Raw genomic sequence first — 20016 nt, 5'->3', positions numbered from 1 at the left:
CTTTTTAACTTTTAAAAAAAATTATTTCTGAGAGAGAGAGAGCGCACGAGCAGGGGAGGGTCAGAGAGAGAAGGAGACAGAGAATCTGAAACAGGCTCCAGGCTCTGATCCAGCTGTCAGCACAGAGCCCTATGCAGAGCTCGAACCCATGAATGACGAGATCATGACCTGAGCCGAAGTTAGCCGCCCAACCAAATGAGCCACCCAGGCACCCCATATTTACTTCTCTATGTAGGCAAAACAAAGTTCTTTGGCTGATGAAATTTTAAAAATGAGCATGGAAACATTTAAGACAAATATTAATACAGCAATTACAGAATTCATAAGTGATGCTAAAAGTTTCCAAAAGCAGTTTTTCCTCATTATTTGGAATTAGTATTGCCACTCCAAGTAAGAAAATAAAGCAGAATCCCTAATATGTCTAAATTTAAAATCTAGGTAAAAAAAGAAATTCCAATTTTCAATCTAATGCAGATTACATGACCATTAAAAAGGGCCACAATTTCTCATGTATAAACTAGTATTAATATCTTTATAAATTTAAAAATATTTTAAAATAATTTTTTCACTTGAGTAAGAGGCACAGTGTGTCGGTTTTCCCCATCATGCCAACCCAGACCGTTTGGCTAAAGTGCTATCTACCAGCACTGTAAAGGTGCCCTTTTCATTTTGTAATTGATATGTAATCTAAAGGGTGATAGCTTTGAGTCTGTGTGAAATATCCTGTTGCCCAGCAAAATATGCCATGTTTTATCATCCATTAATGACTTCTGCATGAATCAACTGTTACTATGATGGTTGTAAACTGATGACCAAATAAGAACATTCTAAACCACACTTTTTTGTCGTCTTTTCTAAAGAAGTTTCCCATTCTCCTCTACTTCTTTACAATCTTTTTAGTATCTTTATAAACTTATGGATTCTTTTTTCTTCAATATGCTATAAATTATTCCTGTCATCATTCTTGTTTTGATGCTCAAGTTCCTTTAAATTTTCCAGTAAAAGTCCCTGGAATGTTAATTTTTAACAAACTTGCTAGGTAAGTTGTATTCATAGCCAGATTTAAAAATACATGATACAGCCACAGTTTGGTATGTTATCAGTTCAGAGAATCTACCTACGTGGCTTTACCTGAGATCAAATGAATGAGGATCAAAATTGGGCCTTGAACTAAGTGTTTCCATCACTGACCTACTGTTTGTACACCAAAATAGGATCACAGAGTATCATTCCTGTACATTCTAAAGGGAGGGAACTTGGACATTGGGGCAGATGTAGTTGATTGCCTGCTTGATGGCTATTTCTTTTTTGTCCTCAGTAGAGGCACTGGAGGGACACCAGAGGAGAGAGGTTTTCCTGCTGGTTTCAGTATGTCCTCTGCTTTCTTCTGTGGCACATGCCAGCCCAGTGTGCAGGACACAGTGGTCCTCACCCCTAGTGAATTTCAACATTCCTCTCCCTACCCTCCATGCGTAGCTTCCCATGGAGAGCTCCCAAACAAACTTTGCCTCACTTAATCCATTAAAAAAAATTTTTTTAATTATGTTTTCTTTTTATTTTTGAGAGGCAAGAGAGAGATAGACCATGAACGGGCAGAGAGAGAGAGGGAGATACAGAATCTGAAGCAGGCTCCAGGCTCTGAGCTGTCAGCACAGAGCCCAATGCAGGGCTCGAACTCACAAACCGTGAGATCACGACCTGAGCTGAAGTTGGATGTTCAACCAACTGAGCCACCCAGACACCCCTCACTTAATCCATTCTTGAAATTGCAACCTAAATCATCCTTTTAAAACACAAGTTTAAAATGGACGGTGGTATGGGGCACCTGGGTGGCTCAGTCGGTCCCATTTCAGCTCAGGTTATGACCTCACGGTTCATGGGTTCGAACCCCATATCAGGCTCTGTGCTGACAACTCAGAGCCTGAAGCCTGCTTCAGATTCTGTGTCTCCCTCTTTCTCTCTGCCCCTCCCCCATTAGTGCTATCTCTCCCTTTCAAAAATAAATGTTAAAAAAAAATTAAAAAGAAAGAGATGGATGGTGGTGATGGCTGCACAACACTAAATGTACTTAATACCACCACTGAATGGTACACTTAAAATGGTTAAGATGGGAGGCACCTGGGTGGCTCAGTTGGTTAAGCGGTCAACTTTTGATTTGGTTTCAGATAATGATCTCACAGTTTCATGGGATCAAGCGCCTGGTCAGGCTCTGCACTGACAGTGCAGAGTCTGCTTGGGATTCTCTTTTTCTCAAGATAAATAAACATATATTAAAAAAAAATAATAAAATGGTTAAGATGGCAAAACTGTACATATATTTGCCATAACTGAAAACACACACACAAGTCTCTAGTTGTGAAACTCCTGCTCTACAACAGTTTATTCCTGTTAAGACACAACTCTTAACCACAGTCTAAAAAAATGCAGTATTTTCGTATTTTATCTATGCCTCCTATTCCTGTATCTCTGTTCTAGCTACACTGGCCTTTGTCAGAGCTCCTTATAGTCACCATCCTTCCTCCCATCACAGAGCTGTTCATAAACGCAGTTCCTATGCCTAGAACACACATTCTTCCTCTTTTAACATCGAGTAATTCTTCAGACCTAAATATCTCTTGCCTCTCAACTAGTAAAATAACCTTTATTTTATCTTAAATGTTTCATTTATTTTTGAGAGGGTGTACGTGTGCACGCAGGGGAGAGGCAGAGAAAGGGGGAAACAGAAGATCTCAAGTGGGCTCTGTGCTGACAGCAGCAAGCCTGATGCAGGGCTTGAACTCATGAACCGTGAGATCATGACCTGAGCCAAAGTCAGACACTCAACCAACTGAGCTACCCAGGGACCCCTAAAATACCCTTACTTTAAGTTCTTATTAGCACGCATACAAGTATTTACAGATGTAATTTTTCAGTTATTTTTGTGATCCGATGAATGCCTCTTCCCTTCTCTAAACTGTAAGATTCCATGAGGACAAAAGCCAACCACATGCTTGGCACATACTGCATGCAGTAAGTATCTGTTGCATGAATAAATGATTTGCAAGACTCACATGCAATTCCATGAGGCAGCCACTAGAAGGCACCTTTGCTACATCTGTATTCAAGTAATTATAATCCTAATGAGTGCCTAAAACTACCCACTTCTGCTAAGCAAACCTCTTTCCCAAAAAGCCTAAAGAAAAATGGTCGTATACCATAAGAATGGTGCTAAATACTATAATTTAATTTACTATGAGCCAATAAGTATTATCATGCAAGTTAAACTATTATAATTAAAATTTTAGCGGGGAGCAGGGGGAGAGACCAAGAGATTACACGCATGCACATGTGTGTGGGGAAGGGACAGAGGGGGAGAAAGAATCTTAAGTGGATTCCACGCTCAGCATGGAACAAGACACGGGGTTCAATCTCATAACCATTAGATCATGATCTGAGCTGAAACCAACAGTCAGACACTTAGCCAACTGAGCCACTCAGGTGTGTCCTATCAACAGTACTTTAAATACTCTATCTATGCCACTGGCTCCCAAATTGCAATCTCTAGCCTAGACCTCACCTACTGCCAATTTTCTAACCAGGAGTCAACTGGACTTCAGTGGTTTTATGTCTGATAAGCACCTCAAAGGTAACTTGTTAAAAACAGAACTCCTGACCTCCTTTCACAACTGTTTCAGTATTTGCTATGTGGTTAATAGCAACTCCAACCTTCCAAGCTGCTCAGTTAAAAAAAAAAAAAATCATAAATAAGGACATCTGCATTCACTGTTCCTTCTGCCTAAAAATTTTCTTGCCTCAGATACCCATAGGTCTCAATGCCTAATCTCTTTATTCAAATGTCAGTTTTTCAGATCTCCTTTGATTATTCCATTTAAAATTACACCCCTAGTTCTCACAACATTCCTTGCTTTATTTTTTGTGACAGCACCTTTCACTATATAACACAATACACAGTCTACTTATTATTTCTTTATCATCTGTTTTCCCCTACTGGAAGGTAAGTTTCCTGAGTCCAGGAACTTTTTTACTGATTTGTTCATTGTGGACTCCCTAGAACCTAGAAGAGTACCTGGCACATAGCAGATATTTAATAGATATTTGGTAAATAATCCAAAAAGTAAACCAAGATTCACTTATGAATCATGAAGAACTGGGAACTCTGTATGGTTTTAAAATATGTGCACAAATTCATTGTACTTCTTAAGAAGCAGAGCTTATTTCTGCTCAGAAGAAGAAAGGTTGACTAGCCTTAGTGACTCAGTGCCAACAAACCAAATATGGAGGAAAAGATGATGTGTCGCTTTTGACACTAGACCATAAAAACACATTATAGTTATTGCACCTTGCTATCTTAGATCACTTGCTCAGGGGAAGCAAGCTGCATCAAAGCAGCCCTACAGAGAAGCCCACAAGGCAAGGAACTGAGGCCTACTTGCAAAGGCCAGTACATAAGGTATCCTAGAAGTAAATGCCCCCGCCCATTCTAACTTTCAGATCATCATAGCCATAGATGATATCTTGATTACAACTACATGAGAGATCTTGAGCCAGAATCACTTAGCTAAGCCACTCTCAGGTTCTGAGCCACAGGGACCATATGAAATAATAAGTGTTTTAAAACTAAGTTTGAGAATATTCTGTCAGATAGCAAGAGATAACTAATTCAGTTACTCACTTCGGGGAGAAACTGAGTAAGATCTAACACTAAAAATGTACATTAAATCTACATTAAAAATGTACTTATCTATAAACTGAGTTTTCCAACTGGTATGCCTTGGTTTCAGTATGACCCCGGGTCAGCAGGATGGGACCTGGGTAGCTAGAGCCTTTAGGCCAGTTACCTCCAGCCTGAAGCAGCCTTCTTCATTTACTGAAGAAATATTGTCATACTGTATGTGTATGTCACAGTATTTTTAAAAAATTCTTTTAAATATTTATTTATTGAGAGAGACAGAGCATGAGGAGGGGAAGAACAGAGAGAGAGAGGAAGAGAGACAGAATCCAAAACAGACTCCAGGCTCTGAGCTGTCTGCACAAAGCCTGATGCGGGACTCAAACTCACAAACTGGGAGATTATGACCTGAGCCAAAGTTGGGACACTTAACTGACTGAGCCACTCAGGTGCCCCTGATGTGGTATTTTAAAAGGTGGGGGCTCCTAGGTGGCTCAGTTGGTTAAGTGTCTGACGTCAGCTCAGGTCATGAACTCACAGTTTCATGAGTTTAAGCCCTGCATCAGGCTCTGTGCTCACAGCTCAGAGCCTGAAGCCTGCTTCAGATTCTGTGTCTCCCTCCCTCCCTCTCTCTCTCTCTCTCTCAAAAATGAAGATTAAAAGTTGGTAAGTAATGTACTATGACCCAGCAATTCCACTTCTAATTTACATGCCTTAAAAAAAATCTTATATATGTATACATTCATTGCAGCATTTTTCATAATAGCAAATGCATAGATATAACCAACTTTCCAATCAGGGTGCAAAAGAAGAAAATATAGTTTCATAGTGATACTGAATGTCTAACAGTCAATAATTAAACTAAAACTACATTTATAAAGGTGAATAAATCTCAAAAACACACAGTGAAAAGAGCAAGTTAAAAAAAAAAGGTGTTTTGACTATGACAGAAAGCTAATCCAAAGATCAACATTTATTTATTTGTTTGTTTAATGTATTTACTATAAAGAAAGGCAGACTGCCACATACAGAGGCCTATTTGGATGTGTCTGGAGTCTTGGAAGCCTGACTACCCTACGTTCTTCTATCAATGGACCCTGAGAGCTTGTTTGGAGGTTCTAGCAGGGGAGCACAGCTACTAATATACCCTTGACCGAAGAAGGGTCCTCCTCTAAGAGGGAAGGTCATCCTCTTCAACCAACTATGCAGCTTCAAGAGGGATGCACATGGAGCAGTGAGGGAGGAGCCAGCCAGATCAGTAGAATAAATCCTGGCAATCAATGGGGGTTGACAGATGTCACAGCCAGATCTCCCTTACATCTCAAAGATCAACAATTTAAAAAATATTACCATGGACTCTCAAAGCTATAAGAGATCCTCGAAGTCTTATATTCTCTAGCTTCCTAGCCACTGTAGAAATCTATGCTAACCACAATGGCTAGCCATTTAGCCATGTGAACACTTCATGGAATACTTCATAGTTCATGGGTTTGAGCCCTGCATTGGGCTCTCTGCTGTCAGCACAGAGCCCACTTTGGATTCTGTTTCCCTCTCTCTGCTCTTCTTTACTTGCATGCTCTCTCTCTAATAAAAAAGAAAAAATCTCTCCAAATACATCAATCAATACCTTTTGTATTGACTATACATTCTGTAAGAAGCTCACTGAATGCTCACTGAATTCAGTCTTCATCTCCCCACTCTCACACTATCCCCCCCAAAAATAAAGAGTATGTAATATAGAAATTTGACTTAGTAGCAGTAATAAGAAAAATATCTAAAGACTAGAGCTATTTGAATAAACCAACAAATGTGATATGATTACTAAAAGCTAATGAAGAATTCCAGGACTCTACTAGCAGAAGTATAATACTCAAGTAGCAGGAACTAAATGTTTCCATTGTACTTTAAACTGGTCACACCATGTCTTGCAGAATGTCCTCATTTCTGGAACATTTACTGTAGGAAACATCTAGAGAAATATGATAAGAATAATGAAGAGTCTGAAATTAGCCTAGAGCAAAGACTAGAGAAACATGATAGCCAATTCTGAATAGGTAAATGATGGTCATTAGGCAAAAGGCAAAATAAATATATGGCTCTGTTTTTATTTCACCACATAAAACTAGAGCCAACATCTGAAAGATTCATGGAGGCAGATTTTAAGGACAATTATGGAAGAGTTTGTACTTTGAAATATTAGGATTTACTGAAGATATTTAAGCAGGGGATGAATTATTTTTTGTCTGAATTGCTCTAGAGATATCTCTGAACAGAAGAATATCTGAAACAGAAAAACCAATTAGTTTTCTTGGTTTTCGGCCAGTCCTTCACCTGTTCCTTCTTTTCCACTTCAAAAAGTCATACTTCACACATACTTCATATATACAAAATAACTTGGCATCTACTTTTCTACTTTTTAAAAAATGTTCATTGATTTTTGTGTGAGAGAATGTGAGCAGGGGAGGGGCAGAGAGGGAGAGAGAGAATCCCAAGCAGGCTCCAAGCTGTCAGCACAAAGCCATATGTGGGGCTAGATCTGATGACTGTAAGATCATGACCTGAGCCGAAATCAAGAGTTGATACTCAACCAACTATACCACCCAGGCACCCCAGCATCTAAATCGAAGGTTCACTTTACTTTTTGAACCTGAAGACCTTGCCCTCAGTCCTACAAATTGAATTTCCCATTAAAAAAAAACTCTGTTCTTTAGAAATACTAGTTCTCTGCCAATTATCACCTTCCTCCCTCTTTTTCCTTGCTAAGAATTGAAGGATCTCTTATATCACATGCTTACACTATGAATGAATAACCTGAGTAACTGAGATAGCCTTCTAGTTCTGCAAAATTCTACAAAATATGTAAAGTGCCTACATCCCCTAAATAGTATCTTTGCCTCCAATTTTATTGCCCTATAATTTTAGCCATTATAGCAGACAAAATGACTCTTTAAAAACAGACTGGATAGCACTATAAACAATAGCCAAATTATGGAAAGAGCCCAAATGTCCATCAACTGATGAATGGATTAAGATGTGGTATATATATACAATGGAATTATTACTCAGTGATCATGAAATCTTGCCATCTGCAACAACGTAGATGGAACTAAAATGTGTTATGCTAAGTGAAATAAGTCAGTCAGAAGGATAAATATCCTAAGATTTCGCTCATATATGTGGAATTTAAGAAATAAAACAGATGAACATATGGGAAGAGAAGGAAAAATAAGATAAAAACAGAGAGGGAGGCAAACTATAAGAGACTCTTAAATATAGACAACAAACTGAGGACTGCTTGAGGGGTACTGGGTAAGGAGATAGACTAAACGGGTGATGGGCATTAAGGAGGACACTTGTTGGAATGAGCACTAGGTGTTACATTAAAGTGATGAATCACTAAATTGTACTCCTGAAATCATTACTACTCTGTATGTTAACATGGATTTAAATAAAATTAAATAAATAAAATAATAAAAAAATAAAATAAAAAACTGGATCAGTCACTGTCCTACTTTAATAAATAATAACAACAGCAGCTAACATTTATAGAGCACTATGATGTGCCAGACACTATTATAAACATTTAAAGTATACTGCCATCCAATACTCACAACAGAATGAGGCAGGTACCATTATTAACCCCATTTACAGCTGAAAAAGCTGTGGCCCATATATTAAGTAACTTACATATAATAAGTGATTTGCCCATGTTTGCATAGTGAGTAAAAAACATTGGACCAAAGCCTTGGAATTTTGGCTCCAAAGTCTCTCTCTTAACCACTGTGGCATACTTCCTCTACTCCTCAATTCCTTCCCCAAAGTAAGTAAGTAAGTAAGTAAGTATGTATGTATGTATGTATATATGTATGTATGTATATATTTTGAGGTTTATTTATTTTTGAACGAGAGAGAGACCAAGAGCCAGCAGGGGAGGGGAGGAGAGGGGCAGAGACAGATGGAGACACAGAATCCGAAGAAGGCTCCAGGCTCTGAGCTGTCAGCACAGAGCTCAATGTGGGGCTCCAACTTATGAACTGCTAGATTATGACCTGAGTTGAAGTCAGATGCTTAACCAACTGAGCCACCCAGTCGCCCCAAAAGTTTATTTATGTTGAAAGAAAGCACAAGTGAGAGAGGAGCAGAGAGAAAGAATCCCAAGCAGACTCCACGCTTTCAGTGTAGGGCCCAGTGCCTCAGGGCTCAATCCCATCTTCAGCAAGACCATGACCTGAGCTGAAACCAAGAGCCGGATGCTTAACCAACTGAGCCATCTTTCTCAAGGGGCCCTTTTCTCAAAAGTACTTAAAATAAAATTCCATATCATGGTCTAGCTATAAAGCCTAGTAGGATTTAGTTCCTGCCTACGACCCATAATGTCTTCACCAAACTCCTTATTTTACTTATTACTTAGCCTGCGTGGCCATTCTTAATTGGGTAAGTATCCTCATCTCCATCTTCATTTTACATCTCCACCTCCTCTCTCTCACACTGATTTCATTTATGTTCCTTAAAGACATCAAGCCCCTTCTATCCTGCATTAGGATTCTTTGCTTGCAAATGACAATTTCCAACTCAGGTTAAATGAGGTCCAAAAGGCAACTCAGAAGAAAATCCAAGTAGTTCACACAACAGACAAGAAGCTGGAGAACGAAGCATGGATACAGGGCAGTTTCTTTTTTTCTTTTTTTTTTTAATTTTTTTTTTTTAATGTTTTATTTATTTCTAGGAGAGAGAGAGACAGCGTGAGCAGGGGAGGGTCAGAGAGAGAGGGAGTCACAGACTGAAACAGGCTCCAGGCTCTGAGCTGGCAGTCAGCACAGAGCCCGACACGGGGCTCGAACCCACAAACCACAAGATCATGACCTAAGCGAAAGTCAGACGCTTAACCGACTAAGCCACCCAGGCGCCCCGGATACAGGGCAGTTTCAAGCCTTAGGCAGGAAAACCCAACCATATCAATGGACACTGCCGAAGGAAGTCAATATTCCTAGGATGAATTCATTCCATCCAGTTTCTTTGTTTTTAATTTCTGTCCTTAGTAGATTCACAATTCAAAATCCTAGAACACAGAATCTGATTTAACTGAGCTGATCTATGTTTTACAAAAGGACCTTGAATAGGAATGTGTAAATTAAGACTGCACATATTAGGGGAAATATAATTTCCAAAATTTCAGCATGTTATTTAGTAGGAAGAGAGAATATATGCTGGACAACTCTTCTATTCCCTCTCCCAAATCAAATATCTACTACATAATGGACTTTTGGGAATGCTACAGTTCTGCTTTGATTGTTTTCTTCCTTGCCCCCTTCTCCTCCTTCAGGTCTTAACTCAAGTAATAAAAACCTTTTTAAAGAATGTTGCTTGATCATCCTCTTTAATGTAGCCTTCTGCCGCTACCCACTAATCTTCTCACCAATTACAGGTATGTCACCTTGTTTAACTCCTTTATGATACTTTTTAGAACAATTTTATCATTTGTTCATTTATTCTCTATATCCTCCACTAGACTAGAGGTTCCATGAATATTGAGTCTATCTGCATTTCATTACCAAAAATGAATTAAGAGATAGTAATATGAAAGGTAAAATAATCTTTTGAAAATGCGAATCAAATGCTGTTACTCCTTACCTTAATATTATTCAGTGTTTCCCAGTACACTTAAACCAGAATGCAAATATCTGCCATGATATAGCCCAGGTTGGCCTCATTAACTCCAGCCTCTTCGTAATTCCTAGAACATGTCAAGCTCTTTCCCAATTCAGGATCCAGGCCTGAAATATTCTTTAGCAGGTTCTTCACAAGAATAGCTCTTTCTTAGCCATCAAATCTCAGCTAAAATAACACCTCCTAAAAGGAGCATTTCCATTACACTATATAAAACAGTTTTTCCATTCTAAATTATTTTTTATCACAGAACCCCATTTCTTTCCCTCACAGTACTTCTTAATACATAATTATTTCATTTACAAGCTTGCTTCTTTATTGCCTATCTCCTCAACTACATAGTCTTGCTCCATGAAAGCAAACAGAATAGATCTACCAGTATAATCTCTCCAAAGCCTAATTCAGTGCCTGGCACTAAGTCAGTACTCAAGTTTCTGTTAGAGGAAAGAAAGAAAAAATTTGTGTTTTCTAAAAGAAATTTGCTGTACAAGAAAATTTAACTAGCACATCCAAGGCAAGATATTTCTGTAGTTATAATCCTCTAGCCTTTCTTCCAAAACCAGGTAGACTAGAAAAGAAGTATTTTTATTTTGTCATGAACAATTTATTTTGCTAGCTAAAGAGAAAAAGAACTTGGGGCGCCTGGGTGACTGAGTCAGTTGGGCATCCGACTTCGGCTCAGGTCATGAGCTCACAGCTCGTGGGTTCAAGCCCCGCATCGGGCTCTGTGCTGACAGCTCAGAGCCTGGAGCCTGCTTCAGATTCTGTGTCTCCCTCTCTCTCTGACCCTCCCCACCTCACACTGTCTCTCTCTGTCTCTCAGAAATAAATAAAACATTAAAATTTTTTTTAAAAAAGAAATAAAAACATTTTAAAAAACTTAAAAAAGAGAGAGAAAGAACTTAAAAGGTTCTTAAGAGAAATATAAAAGGCTGAAGTAAGGAAGCACATTTAAAAACAGTTTTAAGGGTAACACCAACGTAGACATACATATACTTCCCTAAGTATACATAGGAATCAGCAAATTGTTGAACATGACTTCTGATTAAAAAGCAACTGGCCTTGAAATCCATATTTTAACCTTCCCATCAATTAAGTGTTAAAGCATTTACTATTATAACAGCATATTTCTACCCATTATCTGTCAAATGAGGGTTTAGTTCTTAGTCTCCTCTTTTATGTTACCACCATAAATTGTAGAAAATGTAATAGGATTTCACCAAGTAAGTCCTACTTACCAAGAGCTCTTGCTACTGCCAGAAAAGGAATCTGGTCAATAACTGTGCTCCTTCTAACAGGTCCATTGTGAGTAAGCCGAGGTCGTTTCCAAACTACACGATTCACCCCAGACTTGTTCATCACACTGAAGAAAGAGTTCACAAAAATACTTTAAATGAATAAAACAACTAAAGTAGCTCAATGTCAAATATCTAATACATTATCACAAAATAATGACTTATCTGGTTCAGACAGAGTTGCATGAGCCAAAATTACTGTTCAAAGAGCAAAGACAAAATAGGGTAGATGAACATAGGGAATTTGGAGGTTACTAAGGTGAGACAGACAGAACAGAGTGTAAGTAATGAGAAGAAAAATAGTAGATAGCTTGTCAGAGAAAAAAGCAAGATAATGTTATAACTAAGAAAACTAAGGGAAGGAAGAGGCTATAGTGATAAAAAAATTAAAAAGGGGGGCGCCTGGGTGGCTCAGTCAGTTGAGCGTCTGACTTCAGCTCAGGTCATGATCTCACAGCTCATGGGTTCGAGCCCCACATCGGGCTCTGTGCTGACAGCTCAGAGCCTGGAGCCTGCTTCAGATTCTGTGTCTCCCCTCTCTCTGATCCCCCCCTGCTCACACTGTCTCTGTCTCTCAGAAATAAATAAAACATAAGAAAAATAAAAAGGGAAGGTTATATAGTTTTTGAGGGATTTGAAGGTGCTGAAAACAGAACTTCAGTTTTAATATTTTAAATTTGAGGCATAGGATATACCTCAATAGAAATCTATGTATTATAGAAATATTTCTGTAATTAGAAGTATGAGTAGACTTTGGAAGCAGATCAGCTGTAGAGATATAGATGTGGGAGTTACAGAATAAGAAAACTCTTAAAAAGGAATTTGGCATAGGAGCAACAGAAATCTATAATTAGTATATGGAGAAGTTAGTACATGCCAGGGTGCCTAAAACATGAAAATACAGTCAAATCTTTGAAGAAAAAAAGAAATAATCAAAATGCAATAGAGATGGTCTCTCAGTAGTTACCTGGCATGACTGAAATGGTAAACTGTTAATTTAATCATAATCTATCTGGATAAAAAAAAAATCTACAGAAGTAAAATGTTCCTCTGGAAGGCTAGAAAAGTTGGGGGAAAAAGCAGCAAAGAGAATTTTCAAGGAACTGTATTAGCCTAATTGATATTAAGTCCACCTGACAGATACATGCAGCAGACAGACACTGATTCCCAAGACTCTCAGAGACAGATGATACTAAGATAATCTAATTAAGTCTTCTCACTTAGAGCTCCTGTGCATCCAGAAATCCTTTGATTATAATATGAAATTTCATTTCACCAACAGTAGGCCAGCTGACAATAATATGCAGTTTTCTTGTCAGTTATTTTTCTCACAATTAATGAGTGCTAAGACATCCTGATATATACATGAGTCCCTTACCAGTTTATTATGTTTACCTTAAGTAGCATGAGTACCTTCCTTAACTTGATGAACACCAAAATGAAACTGGCTTCAAGATTTAAAAAGCTGAAGATAGAACAAATAATGGCAACCACCCTCAAAGGAATGTCACTAAAAAATGCCATATACCTCAGCAGCTGCCAGCCATTCTTGCCCCAACAACAGCTTGTCTATCTCTACTCTAAGATACTAGAGAAAAAAGAGATAACAGATGGAATAAAAGTACTAAGAGAAGAAAAGTAAAGGCATAAGCCATGTAAATGAGAAAAGGCCACTCTGCCTCTGAGCCAAGAAAAACATGAATATGGCAGAACAGCCTCAACCTTCTTTCTGAAGTAGAAAACAAACTTATCTGATAAGGGCATGCCAGGGGATTTGAGCAACTCTATCTCATGAAACTTTCTGTAACGATGGAAATGTTCACTCTGCTTTGTGTGGCTTCTGAGCACTGTAACTGTGGCTAGGGATAACTGAGGAACTGAATTTTTAATTTAATTTTAGTTAAATTATAGATAAATTTAAACAGCTATCTGTGGTTAGTGGCAACTATATCGTACAGCACAAAGGAGGAATGAAGTACAGAATGATCACAAAACATTGTCAATGATAACATAGAAGAGAAAATTAAGAGAGTTCTTTATTGGCTATCCTTTTGAGAACCCACTTAGTTTAATTCACAGTCCTCAAAGCAATATTATTCTAGGTCATAGTCTCAAGAGTTAGACTATCAAAGGTGGTCATTTTGTTATTTTATGCTTTCTTCAGTGCTGATCCTCAAAAAACAAACAGGAGAGTAAAAGATTAAATCTACCATTCACAAGAAGAGACACCATCATTCTGCCTTCATACCACCTTAAATCCTATTCTTTCCTAAAGCTGCTCCCTAAAATTTAAGGCTTAGGTAATTATAGTAGCTACCCAAATTGTTTCCATTATAAATCTAACTAGGAGGAGCTCTCTTGATACTTAATAGTCAAAGAAGATATTATGTTCTCTTTGTTTCTGAAGAACAAAAAACAAAATAAGGTTCTAGTTAAAACAAAGTTTTAAATCCAGTACCAGAAAACCAATGTTATAAAAGATGCTGCTTTTATTGTACTCCCTGCTGTTGTCCTGTATGATTAAAAGGCATACACAAAGAAACAGCCTGATATGCAGAGAGCTGACTGAGCAGTAACAGAAGGCTGAAAAAACAGAGCACTGGCCAGTTGCCTAGGGTGAGACAGAGGGAAAGGAGGAAATAACTTCTAATAAAACAGCTCAATTTGTGCAAAAAAGACACCTGCTCCCAAATGGCAAAGAGCATCTGTCCAACTATCCAGATAGTATTTTAAGTGATAAGACAAAAAAACACTCTAAGTTACTAAGAATCAAAGAAAATCTAACAATTCACATAGAAAAATAAAGAATCATCAAGAAAATATTTTTTAAAGATTAATAAAAAGGGATCAGGCCTACCGATACTAAAAATTACAAGAAAGCATTTAAAATTACTGGTACACATACAGTATAAAAGCAGAAAGCTCAAAAAAGACCCAAGGATATACAGGAATTCAGTTTATCATTGCAAAGCCCACTTTGCATGACTACCAGCAGTGGTCTCAGATACAGACTGACCTTCAAACTCATAGGATCAAATAGATGACAGCATGAAACCAGGCTCATTTAACTTCGTAGGATATAGAACAGGAAACACAGGATGCCAGCATGGCAGCTTTAGTCATGTTGTCTTCAGAAATGATTCTTAACAGAAACCCAAGAGCCATTTTCTAGCCTCCATCAATGAGCTTCATATGCCACAGGAATCTGGGTCCTGTAATAGCCCGTCCCTGCACAAGTCAAACTGCATGATACAGGGCAGCTAAGAAGGTCTGTGCTTCCCAAAAGAAATTTATAGTCCACTCAAAATCTTCTCTAACCAGATATAGATCCAATTCAAGGATCATTATACCATAAGCAATGTTACTTTATAACAGAGCTAACATTCCATATTTATCTTAACCAGACAAACAGTGCTAGAAGAGGGTAAACTCAAGGTCATCTTCCCATTACAGAGGGGTTTTATGCCTGGTAAGACTTCTAATCAGTTAAAAAAAAAAAAAGATAATTGTTCAAGTAGCTACTAATGGCCATAAAGAAAAAAACTACTTGTACTCTACTACACATCTCAGATTTTAAAATTCTAGGGAGGTTGAAGGTCTCTCCATGCAAGTACTAGAAAAGTGGTTCCCAGATCTTTTCAGGGTGTCTGCCAGTGGTGAGAGCATAGCTGCCTTCCAGATCTTTTCAGGGTATCTGCCAGGTCAAAATTATTTTCAAAAGACCATGTGTATACAGTGGAATTTTTGAAAGGCTACATATATATCTTGATATGCTATTATACAATAAAATGTGTCAATATTTGGATATGTATAACTCAGTAAACCAATATTTTACAAATGACCAATGCCTATGTTACAAAATCACACATAAGCACTATATACTATACCATTCCAACTATGGTATATTGTATTCCAACTATGGTATATGGTATTCCAACTATGGTCTTCTAGAAAAAGCAAAACTATGGAGACAGTAAAGAGACCAGTGGTTGCCAGTAATAAAGGAGGTAGGGAGGATAAATAGGCAAAGCACACAGGATTTTTAGGACAGTGAAACTATTCTTATGATACTATAATGGTAGATATATGTCATCATCTATCTGTCAAAACTCTAGAACATCCATAATGTAAAATGGACTTTGGGTGATAATGATATGTCAATGTAGGGTCATCAACTGTAACAAATATACCACTCTGATGTAGGAGTGAAGAGAAGTTATACATATAAGAGGTGATAGGGGATATACAGAGGAATTCTCAGTACCTTCCACTCCATTTTGCCATGAACCTAAAACTGCTCTAAAACATAAAGTCTATTAATAAAAAAAAATCCCACATGGATAAAAAAATCATTTAACCAACAGCTCTTAATTGATATACCTATGGATCTTAATGTGAGTGTATAAAAAGGTCAATGATACATACTACTATTAACCTTTAAGAAACTCTTTTTGAGTTCTGGAATAACATCAAAGATGCATATCTCCAANCCCCCCCCTCCCTGCCCCTCCCCCCCCCCCCTGCTCACATGCTGTTCTCTCTCAAAAATAAACGAACATTAAAAACTAAATAAAAAAAAACTAATAGAAAACAAAATACTTTTTTCGATTATGTATCTATGAAAGATCAGATTTTACTTCTGATACTGTAACTAAAACAACATCTTACAACAGACTGAAGGCAGAGCAGATATGAGAATCTAGCTATCCCTATTAAGCCAGATGTTAGGGAGACTTTAAAAAGCGTAAAATGGTGCCAATCCTCTCACTAAATATTTGTTTTGAGAAATAGCTATTTTTCCATAAAAATGTTATTTAAATTAACACAATGGGTTTAATATTATTTTTAAATAAATTAAATATTTGAAAATGTCTCCATTTTTAGTTTCTAATATGGTAAAATCATTACATATAATCCATATATACAAAAAGTTCTTTGAGGTCCACAATTTTTAATAATGTAAAGCGTTCCTGGGGCACCTGGGTGGCTCAGTAAGTTAAACGTCCAATTCCTGATTTTGGCTAAGGTCATGATCTCAGTTTGTAGGAAGCATGTCAGGCTCTGTGCTGACAATGCAGAGGCTGCTTGGGATTCTCTCTCTCCCCCTCCCCCACTCACATGTGCCCTCTCTTGATCTCTCTCAAAATAAATAAATAAGCATTTTAAATTAATTGCTTTATTTTTAAAAAATTTTTAAATACTCCTCTTTGGCCTAGCAATTCCATCTAGGAAATGATCCTACAAATATATTTGAATGTACAAAACGTTGTGTGCCAGGATTTTTCATTTTACAGTAGTGTTTGTAAAAACAACAACAAAAAAATAGAAATACTCTTCAAAAGAAGACTAGTTAAATAAATGACGGTACATCCATACATGGTATAGCTTCATATCAGATTGTACATGAATATCTATCAAAGAATACATAGTAATACTGGTTTCTTGAGAGGGAGAGGAAATGAGTGGCCTGTGGGGCAATAGTAGTTGAGAGACCTTCTTAAGTATATCATTTTACGCTACCTAAATTTTAACCAAAGGAATGGTACCATGAGAAACTATATTTATATATATCTAAATCATCATACAAAAAATTATAAACATTTGGTGTATTTCTATACTACTCTTATTTCTCTGCATAGTTGAGATCACACTACAAATATAATTTTATATCCTGCTAATTTTCTGAAGCATTATCTTATATTACTAAAAATTCCTCATATATATGGGAGTTCATTTTACTACTATTTCTACCTTTACCTATGTTTGAAAAATTTTTTAACACCATTTTTAAGAATTTATCTATAAACATTATTTTCAATAGCTACATCATATTCAGTGTTATAAATATGCATTATAATACGTTTAACAATTCTTCAACTGTAAGGCCTTCAAGTTATTTCCAGCCTTCAACAGTCATTAAACACTGCTGCAATCAATAACTCTCTTTAGATATTCTGGTCCACATTTCAGATATTTTAGCGTACATTCCCAAAATTACAGAGTCTATAAACATTTTTAAGTTAGTGGTGTGTATTATATTCTATATAGGTCATACCAATTTATAATCCTAACAAAAGGATTCCCATTTCACAACTATAAAATATTGAGAAGTATCTAGTTTCTCTTAACTTTGGTAACCCAACAGCAAGAAATAGTTTCATTTCAGTAACTTTTTCAAATATTTATTCACTTTTGCATTGTTGTTGCTGTTGTTCAAAGTCCTCTCCTTTATTCACCTATCTGGGTGTGGTAGTGATTTAGTGTTTTTCTTACTGATTTTTGAACCCCTTACAGTTTAAGGATATTAATTCTTTTCTCCAGCTTATTAATACTCTGAAAAAACTATTTTGATCTAATAGAAGGAAAAAAAGGAGGCAAGTAATAATATCACGGTAAGACTTTAGTTAGAACCTTTAGAAAATACTGGATTCTATTTAATTTGCCTCATACCCTCAATTTTTAAAAATTAGTATTGGAATAATTTTTAAATGTTCTCATGTTATTCATTCCTCTGATTTTTAGGATAATCTTGCATTTTAGTGTGCATCTTAAAATATGCTAAAGCCACTTTCAGTTCATAGTTTACTACACATTGAAACAATAACTTGAAACAGACAAAATAGTAAGAAGAAAAGTTTGCAGCACATCTGACTTAAAAATCAAAGAGCTGAAGGGTAACTAATTCTATTCTCAAAGGCAGATTACACTGTTCTACTTTAGAACCCTAAGGGCTGTTCTGTTCAGATTCTAAAAGTTATGCTGATCAGTATTTTTTGTAAAAGGTAATCAGTAAATCCTTGTAGGTGTTACTTGACTCCCGTTAAAATAGTATTTCCCTCTGGAACCATAATTAGAAAAAAACAGTCCATTCAAAACAATGAGGTAAGTATGAATGCAGATGGGTACTTTATTAGGCTAACTAAAAACACTATAATACTGAGAAAGTGACTTCAAAAGTGAATAAAGGTCAGTCCGGTTAGGGTAAAGCAGAAAAGGACTAAATAGAACCAAGATAGGAAAGACAAAACAGCACAATGATTACCTCCCACCAAGTCCTTCGATTCGTTCTCTTTCCTTGGGAAGTTCTGGCTTATGGTCCTGTGTCACTTCCACAGCTCTGATAAAATCATCCTTCGGGTCATCCTGAATTCCAAGAACCACCCCTGAGTCACCCACGTGAGCTACATACATCTTCATGCCCCGTATGATGACCACACTGGCAGTTGTCCCTGATGTGCTGGGAAGACCTGTCATAGTCTTTGGCCACTCTGCTGTAATAAGAAATAAAATATTTTACTCTTCCAAATGTAAGCATTAATAATGTATCAGAATAAAAATGGCAACGAGTGCTGAATTAGCATGTTAAGACTAGATTTAGCAAAAAAAAAAGATGAATTAGCATAAAATTTAAGAATATTTTGAAAGCTATTCAAAAAGAACTTTTGTTAATTCCTTCATCAATATATTAATAAATTACTTTTATAAATAATATAATTATATTACAATCATCAAACAAATTCTAGGAGAAAAAAATTACAGGATAGGGGCACCTGGGTGGCTCAGTTGATTGAGTGTCTGACTTTGGTTCCAGTCATGATCTCCCTATTCGTGGGTTCAAGCACCACATTAGGCTTGCAGCTGTCAGCCTGTGAGTACAGAGCCCACTTTGGATCCTCTGTCCCCCTTCTCCCAACCCGTCCCCGCCTGTGTTGTCCCCAAAATAAATATTTAAAAATATATATTACAGGATTAATTAACTAGTTCCACACGTCTTAGTCCTAACTACATTTAGTGGCAAGGATGTGCTCAGAGTTTTGATACCTCTACAGCCAGTAGCTTAGCATCTATTTATTAATTTCTCTTTGAAAAGATTTTTGGAAAAAAGCTACTCAAGTTGTTTTTGAAATAGCTGTTTTGAATATTCATAATCTAACAAATAACATTTTTATTGAGCACTTATTATGTACCAGGTTCTGTGTTAAGAGCTTTAAATGTTTAATCTAAAATAATACTTGCAGCAAACCTCTAAAACAGGTAAAATTATTCCCGTTATTTTCATTTTGCAAAAAAAGAAATCAATAGTTTGAATAGTTCATAAAGTTGCTCAAGACAACTCAAATATTAAGTGGCAGAGATCCAAATACTGAATTTCAAAACCTTATAATGCCTAATTCGCTGTTATTTAAAAACTCTGAAGTATTCTGGGGGTGCCTGGGTGGCCCAGTCAGTTAAGCACTTGACTCTTGATTTCCGGCTCAGGTCATGATCTAATGAATGGTTCATGAGCTTGAGCTCAAAGCCTGCCTGGGATTCTCTGTCTGCCCCTCCCCCACTCATGGGCACGCTCTTGTTCTCTCAAACTTTTAAAAATCTTGGGGGCGTGTG

The 20016-nt window shown here is 37.0% G+C and overlaps 1 protein-coding gene across 1 annotated transcript in view; it reads right to left on the bottom strand.

The window, feature by feature from the left end:
- PPM1D (protein phosphatase, Mg2+/Mn2+ dependent 1D) overlaps window positions 1-20016 on the bottom strand; it is a 50793-nt gene that overhangs the window by 12114 nt on the left and 18663 nt on the right. Inside the window, exons 2-3 of the mRNA XM_077745569.1 lie at window positions 18674-18902; window positions 11575-11699 (exon numbers count right to left, since the gene is read on the bottom strand). Of these exons, the coding sequence (XP_077601695.1) occupies window positions 11575-11699; window positions 18674-18902 (354 nt within the window). The remainder of the gene's footprint in view (window positions 1-11574; window positions 11700-18673; window positions 18903-20016) is intronic.

This window comes from Crocuta crocuta, unplaced genomic scaffold (genome assembly GCF_008692635.1).
Source record: "Crocuta crocuta isolate KB4526 unplaced genomic scaffold, BGI_CrCroc_1.0 scaffold333, whole genome shotgun sequence".
Lineage (NCBI taxonomy): Eukaryota > Metazoa > Chordata > Mammalia > Carnivora > Hyaenidae > Crocuta > Crocuta crocuta.
The sequence above is the reverse complement of the archived record's forward strand: the minus strand, read 5'-3'. Positions and strand labels throughout refer to the sequence as shown.